Source organism: Lepisma saccharinum, chromosome 7 (genome assembly GCF_977018435.1).
Source record: "Lepisma saccharinum chromosome 7, izLepSacc3.1, whole genome shotgun sequence".
Classification (NCBI taxonomy): domain Eukaryota; kingdom Metazoa; phylum Arthropoda; class Insecta; order Zygentoma; family Lepismatidae; genus Lepisma; species Lepisma saccharinum.
The window spans coordinates 49,829,359-49,847,572 of NC_139235.1; the positions used below are offsets into that span (position 1 = coordinate 49,829,359).

The window sequence follows — 18,214 nt, forward strand, 5'->3', positions numbered from 1 at the left end:
AATATTACTGCTAAGTATTTGAATTTGGAAACTGGTTCAAACGAGTTGTTATCAATAATTAGATTTTGATTATTACCTAACACCTGTAAGCATATATTTAGTTTTCTCTTTGTTAACTTCCAAACCTATCTCTTTAGCAGTTTTGAAAAATATTTTAGCATTATTCTTAATTGTATTCACATCATCCCCCAGTAAGTCTACATCATCTGCATATGCTAACAACTGAGTCACATCATTTAATTTTAGTCCTCAATGACAATTCACCCAATTATGTATTTTCAATTTCAATTTCCCTTTATTAAAGGGCGAGATTCAGCCTACCTGTTCTACCACCTAACCCCGATGGATACAAATACATACTAAATACATACTAAATACATTCTACATACTACATCCCCCGATTTCACGCCTTGCGACTTTTACATTTGGAGCCACATGACAAGACAACGGTAAACTTGCAACAAGAGCTCAGGGAGGGGATCTCAACAGTTGGTCAACACATCAAGGACAGCATCACATCACGATTTAAGAGACCAAATGTCAGTAAAAACCTGCGTGCCTGCATTCGTAACGGGGGTGCCCACTTTGAGCAAAATGTATAATGTTCTTTAATTGTATTGTTCATTGTTTCCATTCACATGAAGATGAATGAAGTATTATTTCTTGTACACAAATGTGAATGTTAGCAACATTTGTTCCTTGTTGGATAGCTGACGACTCAAGGAAGTAATTTAAGTAATTTGTACGCTTCGTGTCATACCATTTTTGTTATTAATACGTTGCCAAGTAAACTAGGAGTGCATTTTTTTATCATCACTTGTAAGTTTAGACCCACCCGTTACTTACATGTGATTGTTACTTGGGAAAAACTTTTTTTTTCAACGAACCACTTATTTGTTAGCTATCAGAAAACGCTGAAATATGTTCCATACAATGAGCAGTTTTTTCTCAATTCATCTTTTTATGTGGAAAATTGTAATTTTTTAAAAAAACAATTGAAATTCGATTATCTCGAAAACTACTAATTTTCGGACGGGGTATCATATGGTCAAATTTATTGAAAATTGTCTCTACTTTAACCCCTTTCAGGGAATACATCTAATTACCAGTCACCCTGTATATATATATTAAAGATCAATACATATGTTTTGTCACTGCTGTTTACCTACTAATTATTCATACTGTGCTTTGGCTCTATTTTAAAGACGGAGTCTCATACTCGATCTCGTGTCCCTAGGCTACGCAGGATCTGATCTTGTTCTTCAATGTAAATTAATATCAAGATGTCCGTCAAAATAGACCTTTCCGATAAACTATGGTATTTGTGGTGAATGCAAACAGCGAGTGACATTAGAGTCATGCGCTTACTAATATGCTACACTGGTTGTTCTCTAAATTAATTCTTCTTAAAATGGCATTTCAAATTATTAACTAATAGTTATTGTCAGTTTAAGAGCATATGTGCTAAAAGGCTAGAGGCGGCTGCAATGGTAGGACCTCTTTCTATGGATCACGTAAAATTTGAATATCAAAATATATTTATGTAAAGATGTGGTCTACCCAGATCTTTGACAGATTTGACAGTAGTTCTCCCACGCAAGAAAGTCTGGCGCTATCACTGCTGTTTACCTACGACCTTGGGGTATCCGCCAGAATGATCAGATCTCTTCAAACGGCATATGAAAAAGTTAAGTTTTGCGTAAAGTGCGGGAATGAGGGCGTTACAAGTGCAAATCAATCAAAACTGTGGGTGAAGCAGTAGTGCGTTCTCTCCCCTCTGCTGTTTATCCTCTTCATCAACGATATCGTGGAGGAAATAGCGCAGAGTGACACGGATTCACCAACGATATCCGACATAAAGGTACCGCTTCTGTTGTACGCAGATACTGGTACTGATTTCGAACACAACAACGGGTCTACAGAACTGTCTCGACACATTACATGGATATTACGGGAAGTGGACCATGCGAGTAAATATCAAGAATACCAAAATAATGGTATTTAAGAATGGGTATGTATTTGGTAAGGATGAACAATGAAAATACGGAGAGACAAGTGTCGATAGGGTGAAACAGAACCATTATTTAGGCATGATGATAACAATAACGGCCAGGTGGGCAAGGCACGTACACAGGAATAAATGTAAAGCAATGTTTGCGTTGGAAAAAAACAAGAAAAATAAAATACAAAGTAGAAAATATACCAATCAAAATTCTGGAGGGGTCTACGGGGCCACAGTTAAGGCGACACTGTTCTATGGCATCGAAGTATTGGTCTGGGAGGGAGGAGAAACCGTAAACGTCGTACAGTCTAGATTCCTAAAACAAGGGCTAGGAGTAGGGAGGGGTGTGGCAAACATGTCATGTGGGGCACTTAGAGAAATAGGAAAATTAAGAGAGGAAGTGGATGCCAAAATGAGGAGCATTTAATACTGGGCAAAACTGATCACCATGGAGGGCGGAAATTTGAAGAAACTCTGTGTACAATCGCAGATAAGTGGGGTAATGGGAGGCAATGGGTAGGAAAAATAAAGACAGAATTATACAGTATAGGGCTGGGATGGGTGTGGGAAGAGGGAATAGAGAGGAGAATTGATATGCAGATGCTAGGGGCCATACGTGCCAGACTGGAAGACATTAACAAACAGAAAATGTTGGCACAATGCGACGCAAAAATATCATTACCTTCAGCGAAAATAGTGGATAGCCTACGGACCGAGAATGGGGAAGGAGGAACTATGTGGATTTATGTGGGGAAAAAGAAAGGGCAGGATTGGCCTGGTTCGGACTGGGGGATGGGCACATGTTAAACTAAAACGGGAGGACGGGAGCGTAGAATGCGGTGAAGACGAGACAAAATTTCACATTCTCCTCCAGTGCAAAGATACAGGGGAGGCAAGACAAAAATATATCAAGGAAATAAATGAAGATAACATTGAGAATATAATGACAAGCGTTATTAGGAAGGAGAGACCGAGAGGGTGGGGGGAGACGAGAATAAGGAATCTGAGAACTTTCCTACACTACGCCAGGGCAAAGAGAGCAAAGAAGCTCAGTGGAGATAGCGAAGATGTGTGAAAAGGGGGAGAGTTACTAAATAAATAAATTAATAAATGAATGTGAGAAAATTTAGGAATCACTCAGGTAACAGTGCAAGTATAGGGAAAGAGTTGAAATGAAATAGTGTTTGTGAACTCCCAAGCAGTGTGAATGTGGACGTAGACTGAGAGGAGGAAGGGTGTAGGGAAATTGTACAAAACTTTTTCATCCTTGTATGGTATGTACAGCTGTAAAAGCTAATACTTGAAAAAACATATTCTATTCTATTCTATTTTACTAACTATTCATACTGTGCTTCAAAAGCTGCTTACTTTTAGGGAGATTTCATATCGAAGCAACACGCGACAAGCGCCTCTTGGTAACTGGCTCTCAGTAATAAATGCAACTAACCATTCAGCTTGTGTTGTCTGTTGCTTGTGTGTCCCTCGGACTGAGTTTTCATACCGTGCATCATGTCCCCCTGGCGTGTTGTTCGCGCATGGGCAGTGAATATTTTGCTTTAGACGGCGTGAAATATCCGTGTCGCTTGGGAATTTCACCAATTGAATGTAGGCATGTGTCACATGTTATCCCACAGCTATGTGAAACGTTGCTGTTGACTGGCTCGTTCCCAAGCGACACGGAACATTCACATTAAGCAACAGGAGCCTATTCAGTCTAAAGTAAAACATGCACGAACAGCAAACCGAGGCGACACGATACACGATATTGAGAGAAAGGCCCAGTCCGAGCGACATGCGACACGAGTAGCTTCTTTCAGTCATGAACAAGCTATGAAGATGTAATTGAATTCATTGTCACTCGTCCTCTTAGGGAGACCTCACACCGGAGCGACACGCAACACATGTCGCTTGGGAACGAGTCAATCAGCAGCAAAGTTTCACACCGTAGCGGTATGACAGGCCGCACAAGCCTACGTTCGATTGGTGAAATCCTCAATCGACACGTGTCACCGGTCACTTGTCGTTCCGGTGTGATTTCTCCCTCCATCACGATTAATGTATTCACATAATAGCCAAAGTAAAATATTAATGAAACTAGAATTAAAAAATTTGCAAGATGTGGGTTCCATTATTATATATAACTTAACATTACATATAGTATAATTGAATGTGCAGTGAATTATTTTTAGAATTTAAATATCTACCTTCAGCATAGTTGTCTTACCTCTTCATGAAATAGATCGCTGTTCTCTAAATGTGAATGTATTGCCCAAGCGTGTTCTTTATATAGACACAAATTGTATTTTTAAAATGCGTTGAAGTTAATGTGACTATAATTGAAATTATATTCAGAGATCGAGACGAGAACGAGAGAGCGTTTACATAACTTGGGACAAGAACAAGATTTATAGTTTGAAAGAGAGCCAAACTGTCTTACTTCCTTTCACTGTAATTTCTGTAGGGCCTCCCAAGGCACGTATCTAGAAATACACCGAACCAATTGTGTCATTAATAATAATAATATTATGTTTAAGTTAAAATAAGTAAAAAGATCGAATAACAGCACGTATTCATTATCTAGCTTACCTGTAGTTAAGATCGGCACAATCTGCATAAAAACAAGTGGCCTGGCAAAGAAATTCATTTCAAATTGATGAAGAATTGAATATTTATTGAATGAAAGAGAATGTTAGATCCGGTTGGCGAAAAGAAAAGTTTCTCATTAATACTATATGCATATTGTTATAAATAGTAGCGTTCAAGCATAAATCTTTGGTACTGTCCTTCGAAGCTCCATGATTCCAATCTATATTCCAATAGGTTCAAAGAGTGGGCTTCCTTGATGGCGCAGTGGTATCGTCGTTGCCTTGTAATCAAGGGGTCTTGAGTTCGATACCCGGTGGAGCCACGTAGTGGTTCGGAATCCACTTTAAACACTAGGTCCAGTCCCGATTAGCCTTTCTGTGCAAAAAGTGGACTTAAAAACAACAAATAAATCAATAAGTTCAAAGGAAATTATAACCATCGATTATGTAATAAATGCTTCACAAGGATATTTTCATTATTAAAGTTTTGCACTCCGGACCCACCTCTCAAATAAATCCTTGAGTTTCCTCGATGAAATTAGTAGTAATTATCTGGCCCTGTATTCAAGTAGTCTCACTTTCGATCCCCGGTGGAACTACACAGTGGTCTGGATTCCACTTTACCCTGTAGGCCCAGTCCCGATTACCCTATTTGGGCATGTAATTGACTTAAAACAAAATTTTGCTATAATTTATGTAAGATTCAATTGGGACAGTCTCTGTATTATTGTATTTATCCTTTTGGAAAATAGAAATAAGACAAATGAAACACAATAAAAAAAACAGTTGGGTGAAGGAAATAAACTTTGGATTTTCTGAAATGGGCGGAGCACGGTCAAAAGCCGCCCCCAAGGGAAAGGACAATGCCAAGGGTAGAAGAAGAAAGCCAAGCCAAGCCACTGTAGTAAAACCTGGTCAGAGTCATCTATCGGCAGATGGCTGAACTTGTAGGACTTGAACGTAACACCACCAGACCCCGCTATGGCTCGAATAAAGCCATTCTCAACGGACATAACATGTTTGAAAATGCATAAAACTGTTTGCAATGGCGTATTGTCACAATGGGCATCTGAATTTGAAAAAAATAAAAACCAGTTTACTCAGGAAGGATGCAAGAAAGCCTTGCAATGTTAAATTTTGACACGCCGATCCAAAGACTGAGATACTTGACAGCTAATATCTTTTAAAATATAAAAGTATTAAAAAAATTTCAATATTCACTGTTAAGATTCATTCTTTCTAATCAATGTACCACACAGCTCATTCAAATGTCTCAAATGGTTTTCGAGTAAAAATATACTGAATGAAGGTCTTTTTTCCCGCTGCCCATGATATGGCCTCTTTAATTGCGGAATAATGATGTAGGTGAGGGAACGTCATTAGTTTTATGTCTGATAGCATACTTGTCAAGAAATCAACAGCAGTAGCAGTATTTTGCTGATGGAACTTGCAGTGACACAATGTCGACTGTTGTCGTTACACTGCGAAGGTTTGGACCTGTTCTGTCCATAGCCTTGTCATAATAAGTGATTAAGATAAAACTGTAGCTGGAATAGAGACTCTGGAAATAGTTTCATGTTTGTCAAGACATCTGAAGAATTAAATAAAATAGAATTTAGTGAAACATCGAAACGACATAACAGTTGTTTAAAAGTAACAATGGCAATGCACGAAAATTGCAACAACATTTCAGTAATGAACCGTAATTGTTCCAGGCTGTTCAATGGCAGTTGATTGCAGTCAACTAACGGGACTTTAGGGACACCCTGTGCTTTGCCGTGTGTCAGAGCGTTGCTGTTATTTTAATATCTAGATACCTCACGGGACGTAATTTGCATTTCATTGGTCAACAAGTTTCAAAATGACGCATTAAAATTCTACAACGCTTTTCGCTATCGATGTGTGATATAGCTATTTAACAATTTGTATACGAGTCACACCCGTTTTGAAATTTATCGTACAAAAACTAACCTACATTAAATTTCAACTCTTTTCTTTCAGCTGAGTATTGATTGAATAAAATAGCCACATGTCGGGCACACCTCGTACTGCCGTCTAACGTGAAAAATGTTGCCAATACACCTCGTAGTTTTGAATAAAGCATACTTTTTTATGAATATACCATAATTAACCCCATAAATCGTTTCTGATGCATAAAATGCGTAAATATTATCTTTCCTTTATAAATTGTATAATGCCGGCCCCCGTGGTGGACGGCAGGGGTCCGGGTTCGAATCCCGGCCCGGGAATGGTTGTTTGTGAATGTCCATTCATCAATTTGATCATATCATCACTCATCCCCATCTTCGCAATTAGCCAAAAGTGGCAGAAAAGCGAAGTAAAATATACTAAATCAATTAAATGAATCAATTGGATAAATACTCACATCTACCACCGACACACATCGAAAACTTTTTGCAAGCTACCCGCAGTTGTCCAGGCTTGTTTTTATTTCGTAGAAAACTCTTTTACACCTTAGTAAATTCTTCCGCATACTGAACGTTCATGCAGAGCACGATTTTCTTGTTTAATGTTTCAAAAATATCCACATAGACAATGTTAAAGCCAGTGAAGTTTCAAGACTCTATTTCTTCGTACAGTCACGGACACTGCTGGGTTGTAATGGATATATTGATTGTCAATGCAATCGTTACAACCCAGCAGTGTCCGTGACTACAAGAGTTACGCACGTTTAATGCAGGCTTGTTGAAGGTCCAGGAACCCATAAATTCTAATGGGTTCTATTGGGTTCCGCTGCAGAACCAGAACCTTTCTTCTCGCGAAATTTAAATTCGTTCCAAGTTGCGTATTGTTTAATTCAGAAAAGGTTGCTGGACCTTATTTAAATTGACCCGGGAAAAAGGTTCTTGGATTGTATTTAAATTGAGCAGGAAAAAAGGTTCCTATACCGTATTGAATTTGATCTGGAAAAAGGTTCCTGGAACGTATTTAAATTCATCAGGATAAAAGGTTCCCAGGGCCTCCACGATGGCGCAGTGGTTACGTAGTCGTCTTGCAATCAAGGGGTCCCGGGTTCGATAACAGGTAGAGGCACATAGTTGTTCGGATCCCACTTTAAACTGTAGGTCCAGTCCCGATTAGCCTTACTGTTCATAAAGTGGACTTAAAGCACCAAATCCATCAATCAATCAATAAAAGGTTCCTGGACCGTTAAATTGAGCCGGAAAAAATGTCCCTCCGCCGTATTTAAATTGATCCGATAAAAACGGTTCTTGGACCGTATTTCAATTGAGCTGGAAAAAGGTTCCTGCACCATACTAAAATTGATCCGGAAAAAAGGTTCTTGGACTGTATTTAAATTCATCAGGATAAAAGGTTCCTGCACCGTACTTAAGATGATCAGGAAATAAAGGTTCTTGGAACGTATTTAAAATGAGCTGAAAAAAAAGTTTCTGCACCGTATTTAAATTAAGCCGGAAAAAGTTTCCTGGAACGTATTTAAATTCATCAGAATAAAAGGTTCCTGGACCGAATTGAAATACTTTACAGATAAAAACGTTATTTACGGTCCACAACACATTTACGCTTGCTGTTTTTCTGTCCTGGACCAGGATTGAATTTATTTAAAATTCCTGGACCTTTAACAACTCTGCTTTAAAGTGTAATTTGAGTGACTTTTCGGGCAACTTGTACAGTGTCTCTCAAAAGTTTTAGGACAACGACATTTTAAAATAGGCAACCCAATTTACACAAGCCGTTGGTGGGTTGCGTGCAGAGTTAGGATCAATTTCAGGGTTGCCACATGCACAATAGATATTTATAAAATACGCGAAAGAAATATAAACAAGTATTATTGTATAAAATTATTAAAAATATCACTATTATATTGCAAATGACAAAATTCTTTCTGAAAGAAAAAAATAGGTTTTCTAGTATTTCATCGCTAGTGAGTCTACAGTAAGGAAAAGAGGTGAGAGGGAGCGAAAGGTTACAAGGGAGAGGAGAAAGAGAAAGCGAAAGGAGAAGAGGAAAAGTGGAGGAGAGAAGAAAGAGAGGATAGACGAGGAGAGGAGATGTAGTGAAGAGAATGGAAAAAGATTCGAGGAGAGATGAGGAAAAAAGAAGAAAGAGGAGAGAAGAGGAGGAATACGAGACGAGAAGAGAGGAGGAGACGAGAAGAGGGAAGTGGAGAGTAGAGTAAAGGAGAGAAAAAGAGAAGAACGAAAAAATAGAGAATAGTGCAGTGGAGTCGGAAATCTAAGACAGGAAAGGAGATAAGAGGAGTGGAGAAGAGTGGGATGGAGATAAGATGCGAGAAAAGTAGGGAAGGCGATACGAGATAAAAGCAGAACAGAAAGAGGGGAGAGAAGAAGGAGAAGGAACTGGAGAGAAGAGGTAGTTGCAGAAAATATCGTCTGAGCGTCAAGAATGGATGCATTGGTCAAATTATCGACATGAAACATTCAATAACATTTTGAAATGTATTGGAGAATATATTAGATCGGTGCGAAATGCCTTTTGGCTGAGTTCAGACCAAGACAAACTCTTCCACGTAAGATCTTTGATTTTACCTGCGATTACACCACTAAAAAAATGAACGTAATTTTTAATATTTATATAGAATTATTCAATTTTTCTCCACTTCTCGGTTCGTTGAAATGGAGATTTTGTAATTGAATATTTCCCCTCCTCCCATAGTTAATTTCAAACTGAATCATTCCGTTTCGCACGGCGTGGACAATGAACACAATGGGATATGTCTAAAATTTACGAAAATTTTCTTCCACCGGAAGGGTTTGAACCTACGACCATCAGATTGACAGTCCTGAACGGTACCCACTACCCTACAAGCTTTCGCTCCTTTTAAAGCAAGTAGAAGGAGCTGGCCAAAATGTGAAATATAGATGTAACTCTCCTGCATGTAACGTGCAAACAAGTATTGTTTGTAACAAAGAAAACGAAAGTAGTACGACTCGGCGAAAACATTTTAATGGAGACTTGCACATGGTGAGAACTTTTCATTCTATATTTGCGGAGGTATCCTTGCATTGAACTCGAGTGGGAAAAGGGGTAAAATTAGCATGTCCTGAATTGCCACGTAGTTATATCATTAATATTTGTCAATGTCTTTGAAGCAGTACACAATTATCGTTAGAGTATCATAATTCACGATCTTATATATAAAAATTTCCCGTTGAAAGTGTGTCAATTCATTTATTTGTTTACTATTTTTTTTATAAATTCCATATGCAGAACAATGTAGCCACTATATACTGCTATTACAAATAATGTTACCATGCTCTTGTTTAATGGAAGGGAGTTTTTTTTAAGGAACATCTAGTATGGAGGATCGAACGTTTTGCAAGTCTTGTGTGCAGTACAGTCTTATGAAATATATTTGCTGTTGCGTAAGGTAACACGAAATAATTACACCGTGTGCGAACTACCAAATCTGCGCAACGTTATACGTAAACAGGCTGAAAATTTTATTAATAAAATCATCTCACATTTGACAGTTTTAGTCAAGAGAGACTCGTGGGACACTGTGTTAAGGTGCTGGACTAAATCCTTCTTATTTTTCTTCCTCGAAGAACAACAATTTGTAAGGAAAAGCAACAGTTATGCTCTTTCTTATTTCTTTTAAATTATTACACATTCCTTTAATTGGGTTAAAATTAAATAAGAATATTGCTTGCATTTCTGTCATTGACGTAGACCAGGCCCGTACGCAGGATTTATTTGAGGGAGGGGCCAGACCCAATTATATTACAAAATAGTTCAAATAGTTCGAGCGCCATTAAAAAGTCATGATAATTCTAGGTTTAGAAAATAATATATTTATAAATTAAATGTTGCGTACTTAGAATTATTCATACAATAAAGAACATGTCTAATTGTGAGTTTACAAAAAAACAATAATAAAAAAGAGACATTTTCGCATCACGATTGCAGTTCGAAAAAGTCGGGACATGGATTGAAAGTAACGCACTGTCCTGACTAAATCGGTGAATCGGACGTCTGGTAGCCTTGCATCAATGATTATAAAACTAAACCCACCCAATATTGCAGCTTGAAGACTTTTGCGCAAGAAACAGATTCATTTATGCAAGAGCAAAATTGAAATTTTTACACATTTCAAAAATCGACGATGTTATTTTCGTATTTATTTATTTATAGGTTCACATTTAAATATTTTAGGGTTCAAGGGGGGAGCATGGCCCACATGGCCCCTCCCCTGGGTACTGACCTTACGTAGACAGTGGAAGAGAAATTTTGGAGAACCTTTCTATTAAATTTCGTATTTACATTCACCTTATGCTCAGATAGGTTAAACCGTTTATTGACAATCGTGAACTTTTCGTTTAATAGATAATATTTGGTTTTAAACGACGGGTGAACATTGGTCGAATTTCCTTTCTTGCTCTTTTGAGAGAATATATACTTCTACAATAGCAATCGCGTTCGGAAACGGTGGAAAAAAATGACTTGGTTTTCAAAGGCAAACAAGCTTGGTAGCGTAGCTTGCTCGCGTTCAAAGTTACTCACTCACGCTAATCAAGGTCGCTTCTTATCGCAAAACACAGTGCTTCGATGCACAGTGTCTGCACCCAGCACGTTACAAGTGACCAGAGTCGAATTTTAAAGAGAATCTGAACAATGGTAGATTTCATCAGAGGCGGCTAGGTAGGCACCAGCTCAGCATGCAATAGTTTAAGTGATAATTCCTGACAAACAAAAAACCGTATTGAATAATTATTGGGATATACGCTCCTTTTTAACAATGTAAGCTCGAAGACAATCTGTATTCCATTTATTTATATTGGCAACTTGGTCAACCGGAGGTTATTTTATCGCCTTCGATAATCGAATTGTCTGATCGATTATTTTTTGTTTACCCAGGAACATGCCCCATAGGAGATTTCCGAGACCGGGTTACGCTACTCACTCGTAGCTCCCCAATTTCTTAAAGATGGTGGGTTGCTACCGGTCCCATACACAGGCCGAGAACCTAGGGAGTGAGCATAGGCGGACTCGAATCCATACCGTCCTGCAGTCGGAGTCCAAAGCACAGCTGCTTAGATCGCACCCTCACGGAGTAGGACTTTTCTTATTTTACCTTTGGCTAATCGCGACGATGAGGATGAATAATGAAAGAAAAATAAAGAAGGTCACGCACCAAGTAGAGGACGATCTTCAACCTCTTAGGTGACGAGTTCAAGCCCTAAATATGAAGATTTCAACTTTAGACGATCTGAATTTCAAAATTATAAACAAAATGCCTACTTACACTAAACTTCTCATCAAGGCCAAAATAGTTTGTAACTGTGAAACTACCCCTGAATACAAATTGACATTTTTTTTCCATGTGAGTAAGAATTAAATGTGTCGCATACAGAGATAGATGATACCTTTTGAGAAATAGTTAACTGTACCCTGTCGCAGCATCTCTGTAGCAAAGCCGCGCATAGCGGAAGAGAAGTGGAGAGAGGGGAGAGGGGATCGAGTGGACAGAGCGAATCAGTTAACGCTGCTGGAAAGGCTGGTAACCGAAGTGGCTTTCCTCCCTCCAAGCAATCCCATTCCTCTCACGTGTTCATCGCTGCTCAGATACTTGTTTTCGTTCACCTGCTCCAGAGATAAGTGGGACAGAGTGTAGTTCGCATACATGTAGCAAGTAAAGAAACTTATCCCAGAATGAAAATTCCACATAGTTTTAATTTTTTTGTTTAAGCAATGAATGACTGGAAACGGATCACACATAATTCCCTTGCCAAAATCTAGTGGTCGAAAATTAATTTCAAGACGTTTCATATCTATTCACCAGATTCCAAGTTATAAGGTACTATTTCGTAGATGTTCATGAAACCGTTATAAAATTACAAATAAAATATATTCACTAGCTTAGATATACTAATACGAAGAAAGAAATTCAGAGTTAAATTTCAAATGCATGTGTATAGACCGTGTTAAAAATGTAAACATAAACATTGGTGAGGTCTTGCCCGGTCCCCCCGGAACTTTCGGTTTAGGCCAGTCCCCGTTGTTGCCAGTGCAGTTTCACCGGCATACGAAGTAAGAAATGAGCGCTTGTTTTCATCAGTTGTGCGACGATAGTCAAGAAAGGTATTTGTTAAAGTTTTACTATGAAGGAGTGGACGTCTAGAATCCGTCGGATGATCAACTGCAGAGCAGATTATTAAAATATGATGTGTCTTTGTGGCCGCCAGTTGTATAGCACACTACGTACTACAGAATCTACGTACATACAAGTATCTCATATACACACACGACGAACGTTTAAATATATTGAATTATTTTGTAAATGGAAAAGTGAAAGAAAGATAATTCTATAAAACAAGTGATATTATTATATTATAAAGTATGCTTAAGTGAATCTTTGCCAACAAATCTGTCGCCTTTCCGCCTGAGCGATTTAGGGAAAACCTATGATATGGCATGACACTTTCACTTGTACGAATTTACTTCAAGCAAGAGAGTTTTCAGATTTAAGTGACAAGCGATATCGGGATTTCGCACAGAAGCATTCGATCTAAAGCAAACCATTCGCCAGTCACGCTTGCGCAAATAACAGGCCGGGCCAACACAATGCACGGTATTGATAAAGCGGCCCAGTCCGAGCGACAAGCGACACCTGCAATTTGTCGTTCGGAAGGTTTTGTTTATTTTTTAATATTGATTTCCAAGAGACACGTATCGCTGCAGTCTGAAAGCTTCCTTACGTGTCGGTTGGACTGGACTTGTTTTCTCAGTACCATACATCGTGTCGCCTCGCTCTGTTGTACTCGTATGCAAGATGAATTGTTTCCTTTAGAGTAAAGGGGCTGTTGCTTGTCGCTTCGGTGTGTAATCTCCGTGCCACTTAAAGTAAAGTGAATCCTCCGTGATCAATGAAATTTTTCGAACCGAAGTGACGCACCAAGCTGCACGTGTCGCTCAGATTCCCAATGGCGTGCATTGTGTCGCCTGAGACTTGATTTCCCATGAGCGGTAAATGCTTATTTATAGACTAAATGGGCCTGTGTTGCTTGTCACTTCGGTACGAACCACTGCTGTTGCGTGTCGCTTCGGTTTGAAACCTCACTAAGAGGCGTGCTTTTCACCACAACACAATACGCAGATAAACGATCAACATGCTTGTAACAAAATGCAAGTCGTAAAAATCCTTTCGGGGCACCAGTCCTTTCTCGTTCTGCTTGTATCAACAGGTTTCGTCTCTCTACATCCTTCAGAAACCTACGAAGTGATACTTGACTCAATAAATTTGTTCCCGATCGAACTGTGCAACCATATGCTACACAGCTGACACCCTATTTCCTTGTAAAAGAATCTCCACTTTGCCCTTTCATATTAACGTCCATAGCATCCTAAGCGTAACCGGATGTTCGAGGGGGCCAGACGAGTGCGCATGCTCGGCAGTAGCTCCGCCTTTAACACCGTCTATAAAGTAATTCTAGAAGTACAGAACTATATCTGAGTATTTAACTTCTTTCTTGCAGATAACGTTTACAATATTGAGGCGACAGAATAATTAGGAACTGTAGCTCCAAGAGAAACAAAGGGCGTAGTGTATTGGATACAGTTCTTGAAAGCATTACGGTCCCACGTTCGATCCTCCATACTAGATGTTCCTTAAAAAAAAAACTCCCTTCCATTAAACAATAGCATGGTAACATTATTTGTAATAGCAGTATATAGTGGCTATATTGTTCTGCATATGGAATTTATAAAAAAAAAGTAAACAAATAAATGAATTGACACACTTTCAACGGGATATTTTTATATATAAGATCGTGAATTATGATACTCTAACGATAATTGTGTACTGCTTCAAAGACATTGACAAATATTAATGATATAACTACGTGGCAATTCAGGACATGCTAATTTTACCCCTTTTCCCACTCGAGTTCAATGCAAGGATACCTCCGCAAATATAGAATGAAAAGTTCTCACCATGTGCAAGTCTCCATTAAAATGTTTTCGCCGAGTCGTACTACTTTCGTTTTCTTTGTTACAAACAATACTTGTTTGCACGTTACATGCAGGAGAGTTACATCTATATTTCACATTTTGGCCAGCTCCTTCTACTTGCTTTAAAAGGAGCGAAAGCTTGTAGGGTAGTGGGTACCGTTCAGGACTGTCAATCTGATGGTCGTAGGTTCAAACCCTTCCGGTGGAAGAAAATTTTCGTAAATTTTAGACATATCCCATTGTGTTCATTGTCCACGCAGTGCGAAACGGAATGATTCAGTTTGAAATTAACTATGGGAGGAGGGGAAATATTGAATTACAAAATCTCCATTTTAACGAACCGAGAAGTGGAGAAAAATTGAATAATTCTATATAAATATTAAAAATTACGTTCATTTTTTTAGTGGTGTAATCGCAGGTAAAATCAAAGATCTTACGTGGAAGAGTTTGTCTTGGTCTGAACTCAGCCAAAAGGCATTTCGCACCGATCTAATATATTCTCCAATACATTTCAAAATGTTATTGAATGTTTCATGTCGATAATTTGACCAATGCATCCATTCTTGACGCTCAGACGATATTTTCTGCAACTACCTCTTCTCTCCAGTTCCTTCTCCTTCTTCTCTCCCCTCTTTCTGTTCTGCTTTTATCTCGTATCGCCTTCCCTACTTTTCTCGCATCTTATCTCCATCCCACTCTTCTCCACTCCTCTTATCTCCTTTCCTGTCTTAGATTTCCGACTCCACTGCACTATTCTCTATTTTTTCGTTCTTCTCTTTTTCTCTCCTTTACTCTACTCTCCACTTCCCTCTTCTCGTCTCCTCCTCTCTTCTCGTCTCGTATTCCTCCTCTTCTCTCCTCTTTCTTCTTTTTTCCTCATCTCTCCTCGAATCTTTTTCCATTCTCTTCACTACATCTCCTCTCCTCGTCTATCCTCTCTTTCTTCTCTCCTCCACATTTCCTCTTCTCCTTTCGCTTTCTCTTTCTCCTCTCCCTTGTAACCTTTCGCTCCCTCTCACCTCTTTTCCTTACTGTAGACTCACTAGCGATGAAATACTAGAAAACCTATTTTTTTCTTTCAGAAAGAATTTTGTCATTTGCAATATAATAGTGATATTTTTAATAATTTTATACAATAATACTTGTTTATATTTCTTTCGCGTATTTTATAAATATCTATTGTGCATGTGGCAACCCTGAAATTGATCCTAACTCTCCACGCAACCCACCAACGGCTTGTGTAAATTGGGTTGCCTAGTTTAAAATGTCGTTTGCTTTTAAACTGTGCTTTGGACTCCGACTGCAGGACGGCATGGATTCGAGTCCGCCTATGCTCACTCCCTAGGTTCTCGGCCTTTGTATGGGACCGGTAGCAACCCACCATCTTTAAGAAATTGGGGAGCTACGAGTGAGTAGCGTAACCCGGTCTCGGAAATCTCCTATGGGGCATGTTCCTGGGTAAACAAAAAATAATCGATCAGACAATTCGATTATCGAAGGCGATAAAATAACCTCCGGTTGACCAAGTTGCCAATATAAATAAATGGAATACAGATTGTCTTCGAGCTTACATTGTTAAAAAGGAGCGTATATCCCAATAATTATTCAATACGGTTTTTTGTTTGTCAGGAATTATCACTTAAACTATTGCATGCTGAGCTGGTGCCTACCTAGCCGCCTCTGATGAAATCTACCATTGTTCAGATTCTCTTTAAAATTCGACTCTGGTCACTTGTAACGTGCTGGGTGCAGACACTGTGCATCGAAGCACTGTGTTTTGCGATAAGAAGCGACCTTGATTAGCGTGAGTGAGTAACTTTGAACGCGAGCAAGCTACGCTACCAAGCTTGTTTGCCTTTGAAAACCAAGTCATTTTTTTCCACCGTTTCCGAACGCGATTGCTATTGTAGAAGTATATATTCTCTCAAAAGAGCAAGAAAGGAAATTCGACCAATGTTCACCCGTCGTTTAAAACCAAATATTATCTATTAAACGAAAAGTTCACGATTGTCAATAAACGGTTTAACCTATCTGAGCATAAGGTGAATGTAAATACGAAATTTAATAGAAAGGTTCTCCAAAATTTCTCTTCCACTGTCTACGTAAGGTCAGTACCCAGGGGAGGGGCCATGTGGGCCATGCTCCCCCCTTGAACCCTAAAATATTTAAATGTGAACCTATAAATAAATAAATACGAAAATAACATCGTCGATTTTTGAAATGTGTAAAAATTTCAACTTTGCTCTTGCATAAATGAATCTGTTTCTTGCGCAAAAGTCTTCAAGCTGCAATATTGGGTGGTTTTAGTTTTATAATCATTGATGCAAGGCTACCAGACGTCCGATTCACCGATTTAGTCAGGACAGTGCGTTACTTTCAATCCATGTCCCGACTTTTTCGAACTGCAATCGTGATGCGAAAATGTCTCTTTATTATTGTTTTTTTGTAAACTCACAATTAGACATGTTCTTTATTGTATGAATAATTCTAAGTACGCAACATTTAATTTATAAATATATTATTTTCTAAACCTAGAATTATCATGACTTTTTAATGGCGCTCGCACTATTTGAACTATTTTGTAATATAATTGGGTCTGGCCCCTCCCTCAAATAAATCCTGCGTACGTGCCTGGTCTACGTCAATGACAGAAATGCAAGCAATATTCTTATTTAATTTTAACCCAATTAAAGGAATGTGTAATAATTTAAAAGAAATAAGAAAGAGCATAACTGTTGCTTTTCCTTACAAATTGTTGTTCTTCGAGGAAGAAAAATAAGAAGGATTTAGTCCAGCACCTTAACACAGTGTCCCACGAGTCTCTCTTGACTAAAACTGTCAAATGTGAGATGATTTTATTAATAAAATTTTCAGCCTGTTTACGTATAACGTTGCGCAGATTTGGTAGTTCGCACACGGTGTAATTATTTCGTGTTACCTTACGCAACAGCAAATATATTTCATAAGACTGTACTGCACACAAGACTTGCAAAACGTTCGATCCTCCATACTAGATGTTCCTTAAAAAAAACTCCCTTCCATTAAACAAGAGCATGGTAACATTATTTGTAATAGCAGTATATAGTGGCTACATTGTTCTGCATATGGAATTTATAAAAAAAATAGTAAACAAATAAATGAATTGACACACGTTCAACGGGAAATTTTTATATATAAGATCGTGGATTATGATACTCTAACGATAATTGTGTACTGCTTCAAAGACATTGACAAATATTAATTATATAACTATTTGTATGTGTGGCAATTCAGGACATGCTAATTTTACCCCTTTTCCCACTCGAGTTCAATGCAAGAATTCCTCCGCAAATATAGAATGAAAAGTTCTCACCATGTGCAGGTCTCCATTAAAATGTTTTCGCCGAGTCGTACTACTTTCGTTTTCTTTGTTACAAACAATACTTGTTTGCATGTTGCATGCAGGAGAGTTACATCTATATTTCACATTTTGGCCAGCTCCTTCTACTTGCTTTAAAAGGAGCGAAAGCTTGTAGGGTAGTGGATACCGTTCAGGACTGTCAATCTGATGGTCGTAGGTTCAAACCCTTCCGGTGGAAGAAAATTTTCGTAAATTTTAGACATATCCCATTGTGTTCATTGTCCACGCAGTGCGAAACGGAATGATTCAGTTTGAAATTAACTATGGGAGGAG

General features: G+C 38.5%; 1 protein-coding gene across 1 annotated transcript in view; it reads left to right on the plus strand.

Annotated features, from left to right (window-relative positions):
- mAChR-A (muscarinic Acetylcholine Receptor, A-type) overlaps positions 1–18,214 on the plus strand; it is a 78,583-nt gene that overhangs the window by 45,165 nt on the left and 15,204 nt on the right. Inside the window, exon 3 of the mRNA XM_083126155.1 lies at positions 1,884–1,997. Within this exon, the coding sequence (XP_082982281.1) occupies positions 1,884–1,997 (114 nt within the window). The remainder of the gene's footprint in view (positions 1–1,883; positions 1,998–18,214) is intronic.